Below are 23,665 nucleotides of genomic sequence, written 5' to 3'. Positions count from 1 at the left end.
TTCTGATATTTAGTTCTGTTTTTTCTGCTTTAGTGTAAATCCTTTAGTTCTTGATACTCTCACCTGAAGTAGTCCTTTTTCTTTCGATAATGCTTCTCACCAAGCCTCAGATTCTCCTGTAAAATGTAATGCCTGCCCTGTACACATCATAAGATTATTGTGAGACCCAGTTGAAATAATGCAAAGAATTGTATATTAGCAGTATGTTATTTGGGAACATCTATATTTTGGGCTTTGCCAGTGTATTTAACATTCTCATTCTATTTAATGAATTTTTCTTGTTTTTTTCTTTCATCCCTTTCCTTAGTTTTTTATTGTTCAGTCATCTCAACTAACTTAAGTGCATTGACTTAAGAAAAGTCTCATACTATTAAAAATAATCTAGAAAAGCATAATTATTGCCATTATTGTCATTTTAAAGCTTCCACTTTGGGAAAGGAGAGGAGAGGGAGAGGGAAAGCACTGACAATTATAGGACTCCTACTGAGTGCCAATAGTTTGGTCTTTGCTTCAATCCTCTTATCGCTTCTGTGAGGGAGACATTATCATTATCATCTTGCTAAGTAATTTGGATGTCATATTGCTATTACGTGGTGGAATCAGCATTTAGCATTCCAATTAGGATGATTACAAATGTAATGTTTTGGAGGTTTTTCCCCATTTTGTACCATGTTGCCTCTGATGTGTTTTAATTCTGTCAAACTAAGTAGTTTTTAAATGTACTCTAAAGAAGTTTAGACATATTCATAAATAATAATTTTATAAAAACCGGGGAAAACTAAGCTTTGGCGATTAACACCAAATACAGTCTGGTCTGGATTTGTTCTTATATCTAGTGCCTACACGTTTTGGCATAATAATATAGAGACTGTATGATCATGAGAGTGTGCTTTTCTATTGAAGAGATTTTTTGACTGCTACTTGAAGAACAGCCTAAACATTAGAAAAAAAAAATCATGTGTGTTTTGTTTTTCTATGCTTTTAGGCATCTTCGGTAGGCAACAAGCCAACAGGGAAAGGGAATGCGATAAGCAATTTTTTTGGAAAAGCTGCTATGAGTAAGCATGTTCTTACCTTCCTTTGACTAATATATGAATGTTAATATAATAACATTATATCTGAGGTGAAAGCCACCTTGTCCAGTTTTTAACCTATCTAACACACTACCATGTGGCATTCCCGCATCCTAACATAAACTTGTAGTATACAGATCTATATGTTGATGAATATACCCAGCTGGAACAATAGATTTTATGGGTGAGCTGGGTTCAGTCGAGATATCCTGGAGGGTAGTTTACTTATTTCTATTTTTACTTCCTGCCTTGAAAAGAGAATTAAATATTTGTTTTATAGTGTTCTTGAAAATGGGTGTTTAAAATAAAAGAGAAGTTTATTTATAATGGCCATTTATAAATATTTACTTTATGAGAAAGCAAATCTCCTTTATTTAAAAAAATATATTTAACCATTGTAAAGCAATTATACTCCAATAAAGATGTAAAAAAAAATATATATATATATATGAGGTTTTTTTCATATAGAAAGAACCGATAACTACATATTTTTGTACTTCTCATATCAAGTACACATCCCCCGGGGATATGTGGCCAGAATACCAGGAACAATGCAGGAGTTGCAGGATAATTATGGCACACTTCTTGGAGCATAGCACTTTACAAAGATTTTGTGGGAAGCAGTTTTGTTACATGCCTATGCAAGTAAAATTAGTCAGAAATCTGCTTTTCTGTGATGGTCAAAATGGTAGTTAGGGGACAGATTGGGGTAATAGTTTTTTTTATTAGCCATAAAAGCTATCAGAGGGCTTCCCTGGTGGCGCAGTGGTTGAGAATCTGCCTGCCAATGCAGGGGACACGGGTTCGAGCCCTGGTCTGGGAAGATCACACATCCCACGGAGCAACTGGGCCCGTGAGCCACAATTACTGAGCCTGCGCGTCTGGAGCCTGTGCTCCGCAGCAAGAGAGGCCGCGATAGTGAGAGGCCTGCGCACTGCGATGAAAAGTGGCCCCCACTTGCCACAACTAGAGAAAGCCCTCGCACAGAAACGAAGACCCACACAGCCATAAATAAATAAATAAAAATTAAAAAAAAAAATTTGGCTTGCACAAAAAAAAAATGCTATCAGAGAACATTTTTATGTTCTGAAAAAATATTGAAAATTTGCTACTTTCAGGTTATTGGGAGGCATGATTGTATTACTGCAGGCACAGTGCATAAGGAGGGCTCCCTACTTCTATGAAAATATGTCATGCTAATGTCACTGGCCTGCACGGCTGGTGCTAGTCCACTATACCCAATCAGATTGTGTGGTTTCTTGGCAACTTTGATGGGGCCCACATGTTTATTTGTTGTTGTTTTTAATATGTTTGTAACCTTAAAAGCCAGTGAATTTTAAAATTACTATTATTTCTAAAATACATAAAATATGACTGCAAATTGTAAAAGTCAAACAGAAGTATACATTTATTTATTCATGTGTTTATTTAGCAAATATTTATTGAGCACCTACTACATGCTTGGCACTATTATGCACTAGTGATACAATGCAGAAAATGTCCTCATGGCCCTTATATTCTACTGGAATAGAAAGACAAATAAATACAGAAAAAATAAAATACTTAATGATTGTAATAGCTAGGCAGAGAGTAACAGGATATTCTGATAGAATGTAACAGATGGAGGGGGGAAACCTGGATAAAATAAAGGAATGAAATATTCACTTAATTAAAAGAATGGCTTACAAAGCTGATTTATTTAACAGATGTTTTTTTCAAGGCTTAATGTTTAGAGTAAAATTATGAATGTTTTTATTGTATTTGACACATGACAAGATCAGTGCAATGAAAATGAAGCTTGAGAGCTGGATGAAGAGTTGATTGTTGGTATTTGAACCATTTAAAACTAGATGCCAGACAATAACAAGTGTTAGCAAGAATGTGGAGAAATTGAACCCTCATACATTGCTGTAGGGAATGTAAAATGATGTGCTCACTTTGAAAACAGTGTGGCAGTGCTTCAAAAAATTAAACGTATTTACCCAGCACTTCCACTCCTAGGTATCTACTCAAGTGAATTAAAACTGTGTGTCCACACAAATACTTGTACAAATGTTCATAGCAGCATTATTCATAATAACCAAGAAGGTCTATCATGTGATGAATGGTTAAATGATATGTGATATATCCATATGATGGAATATTTTTCAGCCATGAAAAGGAATGAAATACTGATACATGCTACAACATGGATGAACCTTGAAACGTTATGCAAAATAAATGAAGCCAAACACAGAAGGCCACATGTTATATGATTCCATTTACACAAAATGTTCAGAATAGGCAAATCTATAGAGACAGAAAGTATATTAGTGGTTGTTAAGGGATGAGTTGGAGAGTGATGGCTAATGGGTACAGGGTTTCTTTTAGGGGTGATGAAATGTTCTAAAGTTGGATGGTGGTGTTGCAATTAAAAACCACTGAATTGTACACTTGAAAAGGGTAAATTTTATGATATGAATTCTGTTTCAGTAACAAAAACCTTAATGCTTTATATATTTCAAAAAATGATTGGTGACAAAATTAAAAAGTCATCATCTGTTTTCATTCTTTGCTTAAAAAGGTGTTTCATATTTTTTTGCGTATACAAAGGAGATGCTTTTCTGTTTTCAGAATTCATAAGCTGCATACTCTTGGGAAACATCTTTTAATCCCTCTGACTCTTAATTTCCTCATCTAACAAATGAGAATGTTGGTACTTCATAAAGTTGTATTCATTTTTTTCTAAGTGCTACGTTTACTGTCATTTGGCTTGGGGGCTGTGATATAATGAGGGATTAGCAGGAGGCAGAAATGAAAACAGTTATAGCTAGAGTGGTAGTTGGAAAGGAGAAATGTTCTCTGACTAGACCATGAGCTCTGTTAGGACAGGGACTGTTTTTTATCCCTTTAGCCCCTGTGCCTAATACATTACCTGGCACTTAGTAAACTGTCAAAGGAATGATAGATTAATATTGCACGATGGGGTTATATGTCATCTGCTATACTTTATTTACAGATAAAATTAAAGTCAGTTTGGATTCAGAACAAGCAGTGAAAGAAGAAAAAAAAGTGGAGCAACCTCCACTGTCTGTCACTGAACCAAAGCTGGCAGCCCCTGTGGGCCTGAAGAAATCTAGCAAAAAAGCAGAGCCTGTTAAGATGCAGCAGAAGGAAAAAAAAAGGTAGGAAAATTTTGTTACTTGTGGGGGAAGAGTGTCTCTGCTGGGGGTGAGAAGGTCTTTTTGGGCTTATTGACAAGCAGGCAGTTTTCAGCTGAGCACTAAATCCTACTAGGGATAGCCTTAGGGCTACAGCTGCATAACCAAAATGAAGAGAGAAGCTCCATAGCTTGTCTAGTGAAGCAGAACTTGAATCAGCCAGTTCAGATGATTTAGAGCCCAAAGCCAGTTTTTTGGGCCCCATTGCGTTTAAATTGATTGTCTTCTCCTTTACTTCATTTTATATTTGTGGACATGGCATAAGCGTGCCTGATTGTATGTCTCTGTGTCTGTTTTTCACCTCAGATTGCCAAATGAGGGGTTACTGTTTCCAGTGAAATTTAAGAGAAAAAGTTCTTTGTTTTCTTTTTATATCAATGAGTTTATTTTTCAAGTGGTAAAATGTAATTAGAAAAGAAAATAAAAAGCACACAAGCTGTTAAAAATGAATCCAGGAATTTGAGACACTACCTCATAGTTGGTAGGAGCTAGTCTGTTGAAAGAAATTCTAAAGGACACTGTCAGCACTGATAGGCCTAGACATACTTGACTTTTGTGGCAAGATTGGGGCTACGCTATTAGAAAACATCAACAAAATGCTGACGTTTCAGAGGGTCAGAGCTCTCTGTCCAGTGGGCCTCACCTCCTAGGAACATGTGATAGGGATGGATTAAAATGTTTCTAACCATGGGTACGACACTCGCTGTTGATGGTTATTGCCAGGAATGCATTCAGGATTTCACCACCAAGTAGGACATTAACTGTATGTTTTTAGTAGATGCCCTTTACCAGATTCAGGAAGTCTTTTCTATTCCTAGTTTGCTGAAATGTTTTATGAATAGGTGTTGAATTTTGACAGATACTTTTTCTGCATCGTATGGTGTTTCTGTTAATGTGGTGGATTACACTGACTGGTTTTCAAATGTTAAACCAGCCTTGCATTCTTGAGATAAACCCCACTTGGTCATGATGTATTATCCTTTTTATATATTGCTAGATTTGATTTGTTAATGTTTTGTTAAGAATTCTTTGCATCTATATTTATGGGGGCTATAATCAGTTAATTTCTTGGCTGGTAATGTCTTTGTCAGATTTCAGTATCAAAGTTATGCCCATTTCATACAATCAGTTGAGAGGAGTTTCCTCCTCCTCTGTTTTCCAAAAGAGTTTGTGTAAGGTATGTATTGTTGCTTTCTTAAAAGTTTGATAAAATTCACCAGTGGACCCAGGCTTGGAGTTTACTTTGTGGGAAAATTTTTATTATGAATTTGATTTCTTTAAATAGAGCTATTCAAATATTCTTATTCTGTTGGGGTCAATTTTGAATGTGTTTTTAAAGGAATTTCATCTGAGTTGTTGAGTTTATTGGCATAAAAATTTTTATAATATATATAGCCTTATTCTTTGAGTATCTATGGAATCTGTAGGTATCACTATAGATTTCTTCATTCATTCCTAACATTGGTAATGTATACTTTTCTCATTATCAGTCTTGTAAAAGTCTTACTAATTTTATTAATCTTTTCTTGAAAAATAACTTTTACCTTTTAACATTTTCTATTTCATTGATTTCTGCTCTTTATTATTTCCTTCTGCTTATTTTGTGTTTAATTTGTTATTTTTCTAGCTTAAGGTAGAAAAATAAGTTGATATTTAGTTACATAAGAAATAAGATTGAAGGTAAAAACTATGTCTTGTACTTATTTGTGTCTATAACACACACTAGGCCCTTGATAAATTATTGTTGATTGAATGAATAGTGTGGTGGAGTATCCAGACAGAGGAGCTAAATAATGTCAAGATGGATCTAGGTTATTTGTCCAGTAAAATTTATCACATTGTATTTTATAGTTAGTGGTATTTATACCCATTTTTCCTGCCAGAGCTTCTTGAGAACAACGGTATTTTCTTGATCTTTGCATCTGAGCGTTTAGCAAAAAGCCTTTATGTAGGTAGTAGCTGCTTATTTAATGCTTGTTGAATGATTGAAAGGCCAGTAGGGGAAGTAAGAAGGAATTTGGAAAATTTTTCAATAACCTGGTAAGTAGCTTACAGTGGTCTTTAGAGAGCTAGAGAAAGTTTTTATTCTGTTTACCCCATGAAGTGACCTAGCTGTGGTCAGTTAGCAGAGTATCCTTATGGGTCTATTACGACTCTTACTTTCTACCCTCTGAAATTAAGATCATGAGTTATGAAGCAAGGCTGACAGTAGCACATGAATACTTATATTTTTATTTTGTGTAACATGCTTAAATTATTCCTGAACGGCAACAGGAAGCAAGTGGAGGTATCTGATGATGAGACAAAAGAAACTGAAAACATGAAGAAAAAGAGGAGAAGAATCAAACTTCCTGAGTCTGATAGCAGTGAAGATGAAGGTGGGCATTGCTAATTTTTTTAATTTTAATTTTTGGCTAGTGGGATTGTCTCAGTCAATTTGGGATGCTATAACAAAAAATACCATAGACTGAGAGGCTTAAACAACAGGAATTTATTCCTCTCAGTTCTGAAGGCTAAGAAGTCCAAAATCAAGGTGCCTGCTGATTCAGTTCCTGGTGAGAGCTCTCTTCCTCATTTGTAGACAGACACCTTCTTGCTGTATCCTCTGTGGCAAAGAGAGAAATCATCTTTCTTGTGTCTCTAATCTCATTCATGAGGGCCCTATCCTCGAGACTTAATTATCTCCCAAAGGTCCGCCTCCTACTTCTATCACATTGGGGATTAGGGCTTCAATATATAAATTTTGAGGGAACACAAACATTCAGTCCACAGAAGAGTCAGTTCTTATTATGATGATTTTAGGCTCAAGGAGCTAAAAAGTTACTTATTATGGGTTACAGTGACAATAGTAATCCTAGCACTGAGAGACACAGTGTACCTATTTCTGTTTAAAACCTACTTTAACCTTTTGACAAGAACCATAATCTTATGGTAATTTGTCAAAGTAGCAAACACAAAGGGAAAGAGAATAAGGATTATTACATTTATTAACAAGGACGTTTTCTTTTTTAAAAAATAAAATGGAGCTCTTCCTTTGGGTACCTTCATGTGAATCTTATAAAATGGGTGATATTGTAGGCATCGGGGTGTTGGTGGTGTTTTGTACCACATAAGTAAAACCATGCTAAGATGAAGAATCTGTATGGTCATTGTTGAGAGGGAATGACACTGTGAACCCTTCCAGTTTTAAGTTGTAGACACTGTTGTACAATAAGCGAACAGAATAAGGGTGAGAGTTTTGCCTGAAAAATTAATGTGCCTTTTAAAAGAATATCAGTTATTTTAAGAGCCAGTATCAAGTATCCTTCCCAAAATGTGTAAATGAATGTGTACAGAAAAAGGAGGAGACCAAAGAGAACAATACCTGGGTTGGACTGGTATGCCAGATGACTTCGATCCTGAAAAGCCTGGTTTGAGAACCAGTGGTGAAAAGCTTGAGCTGCTGTGATTGATTCTCCATGAATTCATGGCCTAATGAGTATAAAACATTTTTGGTAATGGCCAGGGGAACTATCATCCAAAGGGATTCAGCATCATATAAAGGTAGACAAAAGCAAAAAACTGACACTAAAAAGAGATTAAAGAATAATGAATGCAAAAAAAGGAACCTGCTATGCTGTTGAAGGACAAAGCTAAACTTGTTAGACTCTACTCTTACCAGAAACTACTTTAAGAAGCACAGAAAATGGTAACAGAGGCTCCCCAAAAGTGGGGGTTATTAGCTCAAGTGAGTGAAAAAACAAATTATATATACAGGTGACAGTAATGCAAAAGAAATGCAATACATAAGAAATTGTACAAGAAAGTTGAATATGTCTATGGCAGAGGTACATCTTTGACTATTCCATGGATTTAGGGTTTCCATTGACTGTGGAATGGATAGGGATAGGGTATTGTGAGCATCCCAGTGGAGCAGTTGCTATATACTCATTCCATGTCATTTATCAAAATGCTTTAACCAAGACTACAGAAAGGAAGATTTTCCCAAGTGTGTGATGAAACAACCATCAAGGAACATTCTGACTGGTTAAGAGTTGAAGGAAATAGAGGCAAATCTATGCAGACACACAGGAAAATAACTTAGCAAGTAACTTAGGAATGTGTGCTAATTGGAACAGTTTTCCCTAAATTCCAACCAGGAAAAGAACTTGAAGAAGATTCTAAAAAAAGTCTTTGAAGCCATCATCCTAATGTACATTAAAAAAGTAAACTAGATACTCTAGTATTAGTGAAGGAGTCAGCTCTAAGTCAAGGAATTACTGTGGTTGATTGAACACTCTTTACATATTTCTGAAATATTCTGTGTAGTTCTGATCCTTAGCTCACAAAAATAATACCCTTAAGTGATTAGAAATATGAGTGGGGTTATTTAGTTTGGAAGGGAGAAGAAATGTGAAAGAGGTGGACAACCTATAATAGCAGATGATATAAAGCAGAGGCTTTCAGATTTTTTTTTCTGGCAAAGATAATTTTTGGCATCTGACTAAATTTATAAACCTTTGCCATTTTATTCCTAAATTTCTTCTTTGTCTCAAAGCCAGTGGGATTTCATTTTAAACATTCATACAGTCTCTAACCTATTATTGTTTTATTTCTGTTACACTATTAGTTCAATATGCTGTCTTCAGCTGGAAGTTAGTACATGAGCAGCAGGAGTGGAGGAAATGGCAGAGACTTTGCAGTTAGACAGACCTGGGTTTAAATCTTAACCTTTACCACTGACCATGTGACTTTAGGCAGATTACTTAACTTAATCAATTCCTGTTTTCTCGTCTCTCATATAGGGATGTTATCACAAACTGTGCCGGCCTTTTATGAACATTAAATAAGATGCTGCGTCAAAAGTGCTGGGACAGTGCTTAACATAGAGTCAGTTTTCTTATTATTCACCCCACTTTTCCTATTGAAATTCAGTAAGCGTTTAATGGTAATAAACACGCTTGAAAGTACCTTCTCTCAGAAAATTCCCGTCAACTTCATATCCTTAACTCTACCCAAGGGACTGTTCCTTTCTCTTTCTCCCTGGCAGAGTCATAAGCACCTTTAGCAGTTCTATTGTACATACTCCCTTTGTAAAGCAAGAAAAGACCAGACCCAGAGAGAAACAACATTAAGAGTACTATCTATATTGCTGGGAAAAAGTTTTAAATGGTATGTTTCAGCCCTTGCTACCATTTTCAGTCCTTGCAAATTGCTTATAGAGAATGTTAAGCAAATGACCCACCGCCCCTTTTTTAAAGGTTAAAGGAAGCTATGAATGATTTTCAGGAATCCTAGTTACCTGTCTCTTCCAGAAAACTCTCTGATAAACAGTGGTTACATTACTGGATCCCTGCAATTAGTTTTACCACAGCTCTTATGCTGCCCCAACAAAGGTTGCTTTCCTGGGGTGAGTGATGTTTCATTCCTTATGGTTATGTCACTAAAAATATATTGAGGGAGAATGCTTGGCTTGGTAATAAAGACTAAAGTAGACAGACATGGATTCTAGCATATGAATGTGGGCAAGTTTTTAAAAAGTCTCTTTGAGCCTCAGTTGTATCAATATAAAACAGAAATAGTAACAGTGATTTTGTAGGGTTATTATGAAAATGAATGATTAATGTTTGTAAAGCCCAGAAAATTCCAGTTGCTTTCCCTGTCCTTCCTTTCTTAAAATATTTTGTTTAAAAAAAATTTTTTAAACAAAGTAATACATGTACACAATTTCAAAAATCAGATAAAATACAAGTTTTATAATATATAGTAACCTCTCCTATCAGACTCACCTAATTGACTGATGCTTCCCTTGTCAACTTTTTCCCATCTGCCTTCCATCTTCCAGGGATTTGTTGAAATTTCTTATTCATTAAGAGCTCTTGGCTCCTCTGGTGTTCTCTTCCCCATTATGAGAGGGTTACAACATTTCTTTCCTTTATTATCGTTATAATGTTTCTCTTTGGGGGTGTGTGGAAGGGAGAAGGAGGTATATGCTGAATCTTCCTTGACCTAGAAGCCCATCATCCCAAACTTAGTTCAGAAAATGATTCTTTTCCTTTATTTAAAAGAAATTATTACTGTATATTCAGTGCTAGGGAAATCATGGTGCCTCTGCCTGTGTGGAGCTTAGAGTCTGAAGGTGAAGTGTAGATAAACAGTCCATACAGTGCAGTGAGAGGGGTCTTAGAGGGTGCCACTGGGATTGTGTTTTCCTTGGTTAAGTCAACTTGTTACAGAACTGGAAATAGAGTAAGAACTCTTAAACTTATTACTGAGAGTACTCAAAATTCCCTTTTTTTGGCATCCTCACCACATAAACTTCACTCCCACCACTGTAACACATTGTGACACAGCTTTCTTAATAGCTATACCTTCAGAAAAACGTGTGCTTGGTTCTGTGGTTTGACTGGACTTTTGCTTCCTTGAGCTCCCATCATGTTCTAGCCTCCCAGAGCTGGTTAATAGCTGGACCACTTTCCTTTTATGTTTTTATTTCCTAGAGCTTATAAAGTTTTGGGGCCCATTTCATACTTGAAGTGTATAATTTATTGTTTCTTTCTGGCTGTTGTTCTGCTTCACCTCTTTAGGTCATTTGGCCTTGAACCCTCCACTGTCATAATTTTTAACACTGACCTAATCGGTTAGGAGAATTTCAGATCCAAGACTTGTGCTAAGAATTTGAATACAGCCAGGAGATTCAGGGAGCAGGTGAGGCTAAGCAGCTTACCCAGTCCCTTGACCAGCAATTTCTTTGTGGTAATTAAGCAATAGGTCAGCTGAGGATTTTCACTTCCTCTCTTATGGGCCTTATACTATTTCTGGAACTATTCAGAAATGATGGGATCCCTCTGGTGGTACTGTCATTTCAGGTGGTACCACTTCCATAGCAATATTTCTCTCCTTAAAATATTCTTTCCTGCTAATCTCAGTGTAGCAACATAAGCCTCATCAGTGAGGCAAGTGAAAAGTAGTTCCCAAACACATATTAACAAACAAGTCCTAGTTGTTAGAGCTGTAATTGTGATCATTGTGTCAAAGATGATTTCCCCACCCCCCAGTTTATGCTCTTAATATCAGCTGGAAAATTTCAGTCTAACATACATCTCAAGTGATGGCAAATAATCCTCAGACCACAGTCACAAAATCACTGTTAACTATTATTTCTGTTTTATACAACTGAAGTTCAAAGAGATTTATTTTACAACTTGCCCACATTCATATGCTAGAATCCATGTCTGTCTGCCTTAGTCAAGCATTCTGCCTCAATATAATTTTAGTGACATAAGCATAAGAAATGTGGATGCGTCAGTGTATTTTAAATATATTTGTAATGGATTTGTAGCTCTTCAGATGAAAGGTACTCTCATTTGGTATAATCTGAGGATTCTCTCCACTTACTTGATCTTAAGAGAAAATGTCTGGCCCTGAGTGGTAAGGTAGCGTGGGATAGTTGGAATAGTAAGGCTATGGAATCAGACTGACTGGGGTCTAAAACTTCCTGCCTCAGTTCCAAGCTCTGTGCCCCTGACAAGTTAACTAACCTCTCTGAACCTCTGTTTACTCAACTCTAATGTATGAATAATAGTATTAGTCTCTTAGGTTTGTTGTGAGGATAAAGTAAAATAATGTAAGTGAAATACATGACACATGGTAGATGATCAGTGGATATATATATTTTTTGATCAGTGGATATTTATAAAACAACTTCATACTTTGACTTATCTATAAAAGTAGAAGCTTAGCTAAGATGATCTCTAAGTTATATTCCAGCTCTAATAATTCTTGATTCTTTGATTCTCTTTGTATGAAAATTAATAAAATATGTATTTTAAAGATATTTATAGTTATATAATTGCAGAGTCCTTGGTTGTCTTGAATTACTGCTTGCAAAATACCCTTTGTTGGACATGGAAGTTTAGAGAGCCAGTGGAGAAGGCATTGTACCAGACACTGCTGTAGTTCTCTTATCTAAGCTTGTTTCCTTATTTCAGTCATACCAGACTCTCCTGGGGCTCATGAAGCTGAGTCACCATCCCCACCTCCTCCTGCTTCTTCATCTCCTGAACCAGTGCCGAAGACTGAGCCAGAGCCTCCTTCTGTCAAGGTACAACTTTACTGGGATGTGTCCTTTATCGCCCAAGGATAAAACTACTCTGCTACGTTAGTTCGCTGCTGTACACTTCACAGATGTCAGTAATCGGCTCCTGTCTCGTCCTGCTCTCCTATAGGTAGTGCAGAATAGGCATTCCCTCTCTTCTCACCTGAAGAGGGAGTTCAGCCATAAGGTGTCGTCTCAGGAATGTGGCCAAAGTCAATCCTGGGAGCTCTTTTGTTTTTCATTCCCTTCAGCTTTAGGGCAGCTGTGCCACCCAACTCCTGTTGGCATTGTGCAAAGTGAAGTCTTGCAGCAGAGTGTGTGAAAGACAGAGTAGAACAAACAACTTATGCAGATTTGTTGCTCTTCCAGAAAAGGGCTGCAAATGGGGAAATACAGTTTTCAATGATCTTCATCTGGCTCTTGTCTGCTTCTGTTAGTGTAGATAATGAAGGACTGAGAAGATGGGTGGTTTTTTTCCTTTATGAATATTAGTTTTCCTTAATTCATTGTGTTAAGACTCATTTAAATTTTGCACTGATTTCCTCATTAGCTGAAGAGAAAATGGGGTGGAAGACCAGTGGAAAGAAAAGGAAGTTGGTATAAGTAATACCTTTTGATACTAAATTAGACAGTTGTAATGTTGCAGTGTCAAGATTGAACTAGCAGGTATCCACAGCAAGGGTGGATGCCGTGGAGACCTCTGGTCTGGTTTAGAGGCCTTCCCTGAGTGCTTCCATAGTATCTGTTGTGGCCTTCCATTAAAGCCCTTACCGCAGTGGATTGCAATGGTCTGTTTTCTTTGTCTCTCTCCTCCACTAAGGCCCTTGTCCTATTGGTCTTTTTAACCTTGACGCCTGCACTACCCAACAAAAGTTTGTTGACTGAATGAACACAGTTCTTTGCGCAACATGCTACTTTTCTTCTCACAATGAAGTATCAATGAGCGTAACTTGTCTGTGGTTGGGCTGATCCCCTAAAGGGAAATTTGTAGATAACTTGTTTAACTTTTTATCGTCATAGAATATTGGAGGGTGATTGTTATAGAGTAAAAAACTTTTGTTACTTTCCTCTATAGCTTGATTGGTCAATTTAATGTTGTATCCTCTGATCTTCCTATGATCTTTTAGGGCTCAAGTGGAGAAAACAAAAGAAAACGAAAACGTGTGCTAAAATCTAAAGCCTTTGTGGACGAGGAGGGCTGCATAGGTAAGAAAATTTTTTGACTCCAAATCCAGAGATAGAGTTATTACCATGGAGAGCACCTTAATCCCTTACAGAGCAGGGTGCCTCAGACTTTAATATGCACATGATTCATTCCCAGGTGGTGCTGGGCTGCTTTCCTGTGGCCCACACTTTGAGTAGTGGAATATAGGGAACACTACAACTAAAGTCAGAATACCTGGGTTTCTGTTTGGGTAATATGCTTGAGATCTTGCATAAAGGTCACATCATCTCTGGTGGGGAGTTTCTTGATCTGTGGAGTGGAGGGAAAATACCATTTTGCCTACATGTGGGATTGTTGTGAAGATTCATGTGAAGTAATATATTTAAAAAACACTTTCAAGATGGAAACCACAATACCAGTTTTAAATCATAGACATTGAGAAACATTTGGGTTTTTTTTGAATGTTTGTTTTATACATTTGAACAGTGGAAAAGAAGCTCCTATAGAAGACTAGACTCTGAAGAGAGTGTCAAGAGTCTTCTTTGTGTTTTGTCCCATTTGTTCTTTAGAGGGGTCTGACTCTTCCAAATCACTTCCTTTATGTTTCCTGCTTGTAAGCCATGTTAGGTAAAAGCATGTGCTTTTTATGGAGGCCTAGAGGGAAATTAGAATTCAGGCCTCAAGTCATTGCTTGATTCTTCAGCCATGTTTTAGCTTGTTCTACCACGATTGGCTGACTTCTGTGGGGCTTTTAAGATTTAGCACTTGAGGCCCGATGAGATGTTCAGATCCTGGTACTGTCTTTTGTGTTTGTAAAAAGTTGTGGGTTTAGGCTCTTCAACCGCTTGTTAGTGAGATAGCCGAGAATTGTCATTTCTCCTTTCCTGTGGCACCTGCCACACGCTGGCTCTCCTAGAGAAGTATTTTTTCCCTTTCTTGATTTTCCTTTTCTGGTTCAAATTTTTGTCTTAAAAAGATTGATAGACTCTGAAGAATCAACTTTCCCTAGGCAATGTGGTTGTTAAAACTAGTGAAGACCTTTCATCAGTCTCGAGCCCTCTCCCATTCCCCACCTCCCACTCATCTGAAAAGGCCTCTGCCATTTTAATTGTAGCATGTGATTGGGAATAAAATTCCTTACACAGGAAATTTCTGTCTTTTCAGTGAATACTTTCTTGTGCCTATGAATTCTGGATTTTGGTCTTTTTTTGTTTTGTTTGTTTTTTGCTTTTAGTCTTCTAGTAATGAATTTCAAGCCTCTTGGTTTGACTGTTAATGGTAATTTACATATTTACTGTTGAATTTTTTATTCTTTTTTCTTTTAAACTTAAGAGGACAAAAGCATCAGTGCCAGTTTTTCCCTCCTGCTACCCCAAAAGAAAAGTGTCAAAAATATCTTTATGGGAGTTCATTGGGAATTTGGGGTTAATTACCTATTGCTTTGTTCAAAACATAGTACTCAAATTTTGGCCAGGTATGGGATGTGAACTTTTTTGTACTCCTGTCTCCAGACAGGACTATTAAGAGCCTTGGATGCAACAATGAAAACTGCTCGCATAGCACATTTTTTTTTAAGGTTTTTAGTCCAAGGTCAACCTAATGAATCTTGGCTCCTGTAACCAATAAAGGAGTTCTGCTTTCCTCTCTCTGCTCAGACTGTTCCAAATGTACCAGCACAGGGGGCTTCTCCTGTCCTGTGCTGGATGGGAGTTGGTCTGTGGGCTTAAAAAGCTGATCTTTCCCTTTCTGTGAGTTTACTACAGGGACTGGGGAGTTGGGCCCCTGAGATAAATTTGGGGTGGACTTCTGGACAGGGTGGATTTCTAAGAGCAAAACAGTTGAGTGGAAAAGAATTCTTCTACCCATGCAAACTGGGCCTGTTTTTATGGCAGCCCAGAAAAGTGGCGTGTTGTTCAGCTAAAATAAAGGTCCTGTATTTTTAAGTTGAAATCTCCTTTGTTCTGTAGTTTGAAGTAGCCACAGCTTTGAATATAGAAATGCTCCTTTTAGCCCTTAAGGTATATACAAAGTGTTCTGCTTAAGAAATTCTGTTGGTGCTGCCCTGACTGGTTTTTAACTCCCTCAAGCAGTGCATTGCACAGAATCGGCAATGAGACAACCAGTGGTTAGTCATGAAATAATGAGCTAATTGATGCTGAAGTTTAATATTACAGACGTGCCACCATTTGAATACATAATATAGCTTATGGAGGAGCAAGTCTTGTCTTTTCTATATCTGTAGGTGGCTCTTTAGAATTCCCTAATTTGAGATATTGAGTAAATAACAGCTCATAATTTTGTTCTAAAATCCAGTTATATAATGCTTTTGAAGTTGCATCAGGATGGAGATGATGTTCTGGGATCATAATTGTTGAACTAACAGGTATACCATGGAAATTCCTGAAGTATCTTAGAGCAACATTTCTTAAACTTTGTTGAGTAGATGCATTACTTGAAGATCTTGACAAAATTCAAATTCTGATTCAGTAGGCCTGGGTTAGGACTTGAGATTCTGTGTTTCTAATAAGCTCATGGGAGATTCTAATGCCTCTGGTCTGTGGAGCCTTAAGATCTTCAAGAACGCTTAGTGTATATTTAAAGCTTACTAGTGTTTTTTTAGCCTCTTAGTTGACAGGGGTCAGCCAAAGTGACTTCTAGGCTGTTGAAAGTAATGACAAATCCTAGGAACTCTTAGGGAGGGGACTGTTGATTATGCAACCTTAATAAGAATAGATGAATAAGGTGAAGGAGTACTCCACTGGTTATAGCCAGTTGACCTCCAGCGTGGCCCATTGCAAGAGGAAAATATAGCACTGAAGAGTGCTTGCCAAAGATTACTGGGTGTATTTGTACATTTCGTAGGGCAGCATATCACCTTTTACAGGGGAGCAAAGAATGGTGATTCTCAAGGTGTGGTCCCCAGACCAGCAGCATATCAGCATCACCTGGGAACATGTTAGAAAAGCAAATTCTTGGATCCACCCCAGACCTATTGAATCTAAAACTCTGGAAATAAAGCCCAGCCATACGTGTTTAAATGAGCCTTCAGGTAATTCTGATACACATTAAAATTAGAGACTATGTAAGTGACAGACTAGGTATTAGAACACAGGTGTATTTGATTCCAAAGCCTATGCCTCTGGAACAGTTCGTCGGATATGTTTTATTAGAAAGAAATGATCAATAATCGAGAGCTTAAAACTATCATTGTATGTTAATGGGAAAAAATACCTTTCACTTTACTCATTTGAATATTATGCATATTAGGTTACTCTATTCAGCTAAGAAAAGGTGTTTTCCTTTTTCCATCATTTGCTGAGAAAGGATTTAGATGACGTTGACTGTACAGCTGCTGCATCTCTCTAAAGTCACAGGAGGGTGGCATTGTACTGTTTCTTGCAGTTGGTGTGTGCACTGCAGTAGTATTGAAGAGACCCTCATCAGTTCTGGGACATCATTGTTGGAAGCGATTGTCTGTGCCTGTGCCCTTTGGGGGTTCCTTATAGTGACTCCTCACTGGTATAATTTTTTTTTAAAGTTTCCAGTGGGGAGGGATCAGTGAATTTTATTGGTAGGAGAAAAGACGCAATACACCCTTGGCTGACAGGGAGTAAAAACACTGGGAACTTTTTCTCATTTTATCGTTGTCCTTCCTTAAAACTATCAAGTTTGTCATCTGACCAAGTTTGCTTGAGATAGTCATTCTTCATGATATAGACCATTACTAAATCCTGGGTCACTGAGAACCAAGGACTGAATAGTTGAGTAGCTAATCTCCAGTTCATAGTGGGTGACATCAGGATAGGACTAGCCAGGAGGGTCCATGGCAATGAGTCTGGCTAGGTAGGATGGGGACTGGCTGGTAGAGCAGAGCTTAAGACCAGGAAAACCAGTGATGGAAATGGCAGGCACTGTGGGTCAGGGAGGTGAGACTGAAGAAGTCAGTCAAAGCATGGAGGTAGAAGTAGGTGTTTGAGATGCAGACAGTTCTGATGAAGAGCTCAACAAGTTAGCTAAGCATAGACCAAGGCCCAAATGCAGGATTTGGGCAACCACATGATAAGGGCCCACTTAAAGGCATGGGGCATAGCAGTGACGGAGTAAGGGTGAATGTTGATTTTGAGCCCCAGCTAGAGGCTGTGTGAGCTCAAAATACCGCTTCCTCCCTGAGGCGGGTTCTGATCTCCCAGCGGGATTGAGCTGCGATGGTCAGTGAGCACACCTCCCTTGGTCAGTGGGTCTGAGGGGATTGGAGTGAACCAGACATCTCATTCTCTCTCGAGAGCTGTGTTCTAAATGACTCAACCCACTCATATCCCATTTTTTTCTTTATTCTTCCAGTAACTGAAAAGGTCTACGAGAGTGAATCCTGCACAGATAGTGAAGAAGAGCTTAAGATGAAGACTTCCTCTGTACATAGGCCTCCCACCATGACTCTGAAAAAGGAACCCAAAGAGGAACGAAAGGGCCCAAAGAAAGGAACTGCTGCTCTGGGCAAAGCCAATAGACAAGTGTCCATTACTGGCTTCTTCCAGAGGAAGTGAACTGCCATCTCTGTTAGGTCCAGAGATGTGGAGTGGTCAAGGGACAAGACCAAGACATACAGACTCTCACTTACTGTGTAAGTTCATCCAGTACCTCACCTCATCTTTATCAAAAGACTGTTTTTCCATCCTGTGAGGTTTATACAGCTTCTGGTTTTCAACAAAAAGGAAATCACCTGGAAGCAAGAGGCAAAAGAATATTTCAAAAGCTGTTATCTTCCAACATTTTTTAAGCACAATTTTGACCTGTCCAGGAGAAGAATTCATTCCAAAAATAAATTGGAACAGGTTTCAGAATTATCACTGAAGCCGATAGTGGCTAATCCACTGTGCCCTACCTACCCTGTGCCCTTATCCATCCATTTATGGCTCAGGAAGTGATCCTCCTTGTTCTTTTGTATTTTGTGGACTTGTGTGGGTATTCTTTTATGCCTGAATTTTACTGGATGTGTTTACCACTTCCCCATCCTCCCTTCCCCACTACCACACTTTTGTGTGAAGCATTTTCTGTAAGTCTTTTAAATCTTGGTTGGACTAAAGGCTGAAACAAAAATCTCCCGGTAATCCTCTTTTCCTCCGTTATGAAGTACACTGACACCTGGCCACAGACCAGCACATTACTTGTGTTCTAGCCCTTTCACAAAAGCTCTTACTCTCGAGCCCTTTATTCGCAATTAGTGGTTAGGGAAAAGCCTCAGGCAGAGCACAAATAGAAATGTAATGATGTATTCAACCCCACCAGAAATTACTTAGAGTCAACATTGATGACATTAGAGGACTTGTCATGTTGCTGACACAGGCTGTGCTTTATACTACACTTTGTGATTTTTGTCTCCTCCTGTCTCTCCCTTTCGCACTCTCAGTACCTAGAGAGGGAAACCCATACAGTGAAATGAAGGCTAAAAAGAGAAGTCCCTTCTTACATGCAATGTACAACAGTTAAGTAAAATTTCTCCTTTTCAAGGAAACTGAATGTTAGAAACAGCAATTTTCCAGGAAGGTAATGAGGAAGAGGTAAAGCACATTGTCTATTGATGCTGCTCCTCTGTATTTTTAACTTCCTCACATGCTTAGAAGTACAGGCTCCCCAAGAAGAGATGGAGAGACTGAGTCATTGGTAGATCTAAACATTTTCATTTGTTACTTATGGAAAATCATTTATTCCAGTGATAACTTGGAAGCACCTTCCTTTATGGCTGGACAGTGAGCTCAGGGGATGGAGGTGGTGTGGCGGTGACCTTGCACAGTGAGCTCTGGGGAAAGGAACACAGGCTCAGCTGCTGGAGTGACTCATGACTTAACAGACGAGGGACGTCTGACTTGCTTCTTGCTCCTTCTGCCTTCGCCTGGTGTATGTCGTAAGTGATGCAGTCAGCCATCTACTGTTTAAGGTTAGGATTGTGACTGACCTTAGATTAATAGGAGCTTCTTTAGCAACTGTCACCCAGGGCCCTCCAGCCAGGCACCCCATGGACTTGATTAAAACCAGAGGTTTGGGAGATTAGTCCCAGCATTGCATTTCGTCTACAACTTGAGAAGGCTGAGGCTTTGTGCAGCAAGCTGAGTAAAGGTTGACACATTCCAAACTCCTTTCTTTTTAAAATGTAAAAGGATGGAGAGAAGGGTGGAAAGGCTGGATTTAACTTTACAAAAAACTTCTGGAGAGGAATCCCTTTTAAATGGTTATTTTCGCCATTGCCTCTAGTCATTTTTCTAAATAGAAATGGAAAATTAAAGAAAAAAAAAAGCAACAATCCAGCCTTTTAAAAAAAAATTATCATGCTGGGATCTCTAATTAAATCACATTTTGAATTGGAAAACTCTGGTGCTCGTGGAGTTCTGTCTTTGCAAGCATAATGCAAATCCTGTGGTCACTGTGCCCAGTATGCTGCCTACACTCTGAGCCGTCTGCAAGGCTTATTGAGTAGTAAGTGCTGGCTGTTTCCTTTTTGTAAAAAAAAAGAAACTCTACCATGTTATCCACATGAGTTAAATAAATTTGAGAAGTTGTTTTAAAACAGTGCTTCAAACTGATTGTCTGATGAATCTGTTACTTGACAGGATGGCAACAGTGTATGCAGTTATTTAAACTCTGAACAGGAACAAGGCTGGTTTTCAGTTTATATTGTTAAAACTGCATACCCATAGTCTGAGATGGACAAGTTATTTGCTGTCTTCATCATTTTTTCAGTCCTGTGGGAAATCTTAGATTCAGCCAACCTCATTTTTTAGTTCCTTTAGAAGAAAATCTAGTCCTGATCTTGCACATTGTGTTAGTCTGGCTTCACCACTTGCTGGCTCTGTGACCTTGGGCAGATTTCTAAGCCTCAGATTCTTTATCAAAATAGAGCTCAAACAAGTTACCATGGGCCACCAAGAGTGAAGTAATGTGTATACAGAATAAATTCGGCACACGTAGGTGCTCTGCAAATGATGGCTTCCTCCTTGATGTCATAAATGATGCAGTCAGCCACGAACTTCCTGAAATGTTATCAAGGATATGACCCAGATGTTACACTCTTTCAAAATATTCATTCTGGCTGTCAGTGTGGTCAAAGAGGGAAGATAGTTACCTTACTTTATGAAAGGTTTTAGAGAGTATATTTTCTTATTGAGAGAAAGTGAGATTCGTAGACGGCTATATTTACTATTCATTAAAACATTTATTGTGTATCTCCTATATGTCACGCTTCTGTCCTGAGCACTAGAAGGTAGAATCCTAGAATTTGGCACTTGTCCTCAGGAACTAGTGGAAGGGACAAGAAAGTAAAGTGAAATCATAGCATCACATGGTGAGTGCAATGATAAATAAGCGCAGGGTCCTCAGAGAGCTCATAGGAGGGGGGGGTGTTGAGGACATCTTCCTGAAGGAGAGAAAGCCAAGCAGTTTTTCTGAAGGATGAGTAGGATTTTACCAAGCAAAGAGGAATGGAAAGGATTTTCCAGGTAGAGGAACGTGACTTTTGGGGAGAAATGGACTATCAGAATTTGGGAATAGGGAGGGAAATATATTGGGAAGTGAAGTTGGGGTCCTGCTAAGGAGCTTGGATTTTATTCGAAGACTATGAGGGCCAATCAAAGAATTTTAAGAAGAGGAGTAACATTAGAAGTTGATTTTTATTTCAGCGTGACAGCTGGCATTTTCTTTGACTTTGTGTGCCATATAGGGAGTGTTTCTACCCATGCTTGCCCATCGTATCTTAGTTCTAGTAGTATTCAAATTAAAGTTCTAATGGAATTAAAGAAAAATGTTCTGGTTAAAGTAAGACTGCTTAATTCTGGCAGTCAGGGTAGGTAGTTGCAGTATTTTCCCTTGCCTCCCCCCATCAAAGCAGCTTTCTCTAGCAGAAATGATTTCAGTTTTTTAAAAGTGATTTCAAAAACTGGTAGTTCTTCTCTGACACTCTCAATGATATGAGCCTCTACTCATTTCCCTGAAAAAAAACGGAGGAGGACGAGTGGAACAGTTCTATTCCTTTTCTTTGTTTCTCTAAGAAGACATTAGTTATTATACAGGAGAGAGCTGAAGAGAAGGGCCATATAAGGAAACGAAATAGTTGCTCCAGGACCTGAGTAGAGTGAGTGCATAATAATGTATTTGCCAGAAACGTACTCTGTGTCAAGACTCGTTTTGGTAAACTTGTCTCCTTTCATTGGTTCCGGGATCTCAGTATGCTGTAATGCAGCTTTTTACCACCACAAAACATTCTGGGGCTGCCTCGTTTTGTTGTGAGAAGGCAGTATTGCTTTTTGAGTTATTACCCTGGCGGCTCTGGAAATTAGCCCATGCTGTCACTATGCCCTCTCTGAAGGGCACGTTGTACCCAAATGACTGCATTTAGGATGGACTCTTGCCACTCCCTGCTGCATGACACTTCTCACCATTTGTATCTGTGTCCAGTTTTTTTGTGTTCTTAAGTGTGGGCCACCCACAGATTGCCACCCAGGCTCTTTAGCCTGAGAAACTTGGGAAGGCTTCTGATCCAAACCCACCTTAACTCTAGAATTCCCCCTCATTTCAAACCCTAAATATCATGTGGCTCCTCCGCCACCTCTCCCCTTTTTTCTCATTTGCTTTTGCCAGACTCCTTGTTTCTTGAGGCTTCACTTTGGCTTCTCCCCCTCTTTTTTTTTTTAATATTCAAAGTTCTTCACAGTCCTTCTATAACTTCTTTTTTTTTCAGTCTTTTAAGGCTTTCTTTCTCAAGGTTTTTATGTCGTTTATTGAACTGCTCTTGAAGAATGGAAAAACCACATTGTTTAGCATCTACTTTGGGTCATTCAAATCCAGAGGGTCAAACAGTTGTTGAATACTAGTTATGTTTAGTCCTGGATAAGGTACTTGAGGGATTGCAAGAGCTCAGAGGCTATCATTATGGAGTGGAGGACAGGCACACTAAATAGCGTTAGATAGCAACTGAGATGATGCTTAGATGAGTGGTAAGAGGGACTTAATTCAGAAGAGAACCTGGATAATCATAATGGGCGAAAATTTATAGTCCTGTGTAAAGAATAACAAAGAATTTAAGACAAGAAACAGGCTAAGGAAGGTTCACCATTTTAGTGGATTTTTAAAAAAATGTTTATTTGGCTGCACTGAATCTTAGTTGCGGCACGTGGGATCTTTAGTTGCAGCATGCGGGCTCTTTTAGTTGTGGCATGTGGGCTCTTTAGTTGTGGAATGCGGACTCCTTTAGTTGCGGCACGTGGGATCTAGTTCCCTGACCAGGGCTCGAACCCAGGCCCCCTGCATTGGAGTGCAGAGTTTTAACCACTGGACCACCAGGGAAGTCCCTTTAATGGATATTTATCTAGCTGTTTGAACATCACCATTTACACAATCATTGTATAAGTAAACCATGATAAAGTGAATCCTTAATGGGGTTATTTCTGCCCTACCTTAAAAATGAGAGTATTGACAAGATAGCAAGCAGGTACCCAGTGTTATTCCAAAAGGCAGTTTACAGGATCTACATGCATGAATTCAACTCAGTTTTGCACACACTCAACAATTTTGACATACTGGGGAAGCAGGGTGCTGTGATGGAAATAACACAAGTTGGGAGGCAGAGGGCTCTGGATTCAAACCCTGTTTAAGGCACTGACCTTAGGTAAGACACTTTTCCTCCGAGAACTTGTTTCCTCATCTTTAGAATGAGCTATACCATCTACCTTAAAGTGTTGTTTTCAGGTTTTAATGAAATGTTGCATGGGCAGTCAGTCCCTAGTATTCTGACATATATTAAGCTAACACAAAGCAGGATAACTCATATTTTTTTGCGCACCTACTATGTACCAGACACTGTTCCAAGAATGTTAAGGGTATTAGCTTCTTTTTTTTTTTTTAATAGATTTACTTTATTTATTTATTTATTGGCTGCATTGCGTCTTCCGTGGCTGTGTGCGGACTTGCTCTAGTTGCCGAGGGCTTCCCATTGCAGTGGCTTCTCGTTGCAAAGCACAGGCTTCAGTAGTTGTGACACACAGGCTCAGTAGTTGTGGCACACGGGCTTAGTTGCTCCGCAGCATGTGGGATCTTTCTGGAACAGGGCTGGAACCCGTGTTCCCTGCATTGGCAGGCGGATGCTTAACCACTGCGCCACCAG

The 23,665-nt window shown here is 38.6% G+C and overlaps 1 protein-coding gene across 2 annotated transcripts in view; it reads left to right on the top strand.

The window, feature by feature from the left end:
• POLD3 (DNA polymerase delta 3, accessory subunit) overlaps positions 1-20,076 on the top strand; it is a 41,401-nt gene extending 21,325 nt beyond the window's left edge. The window contains exons 7-13 of one of the 2 annotated variants that reach the window (XR_003791556.1): positions 986-1,058; positions 4,072-4,237; positions 6,548-6,651; positions 12,244-12,356; positions 13,478-13,556; positions 17,857-18,136; positions 19,227-20,076. Coding sequence is in view for 1 of the 2 variants with exons in the window: in XM_029209307.1 (XP_029065140.1) it covers positions 986-1,058; positions 4,072-4,237; positions 6,548-6,651; positions 12,244-12,356; positions 13,478-13,556; positions 17,857-18,059 (738 nt within the window). In the remaining variant the exon portion in view is untranslated. Of the gene's footprint in view, positions 1-985; positions 1,059-4,071; positions 4,238-6,547; positions 6,652-12,243; positions 12,357-13,477; positions 13,557-17,856 lie in introns of both variants that reach the window. The other variant, XM_029209307.1, reaches the window with a different exon arrangement.
• Positions 20,077-23,665: the final 3,589 nt, after the last annotated feature.

This window comes from Monodon monoceros, unplaced genomic scaffold (genome assembly GCF_005190385.1).
Source record: "Monodon monoceros isolate NGI ecotype Baffin Bay Population unplaced genomic scaffold, NGI_Narwhal_1 Super_Scaffold_7, whole genome shotgun sequence".
Lineage (NCBI taxonomy): Eukaryota > Metazoa > Chordata > Mammalia > Artiodactyla > Monodontidae > Monodon > Monodon monoceros.
This window is presented reverse-complemented; position numbering and strand designations above follow the sequence as displayed.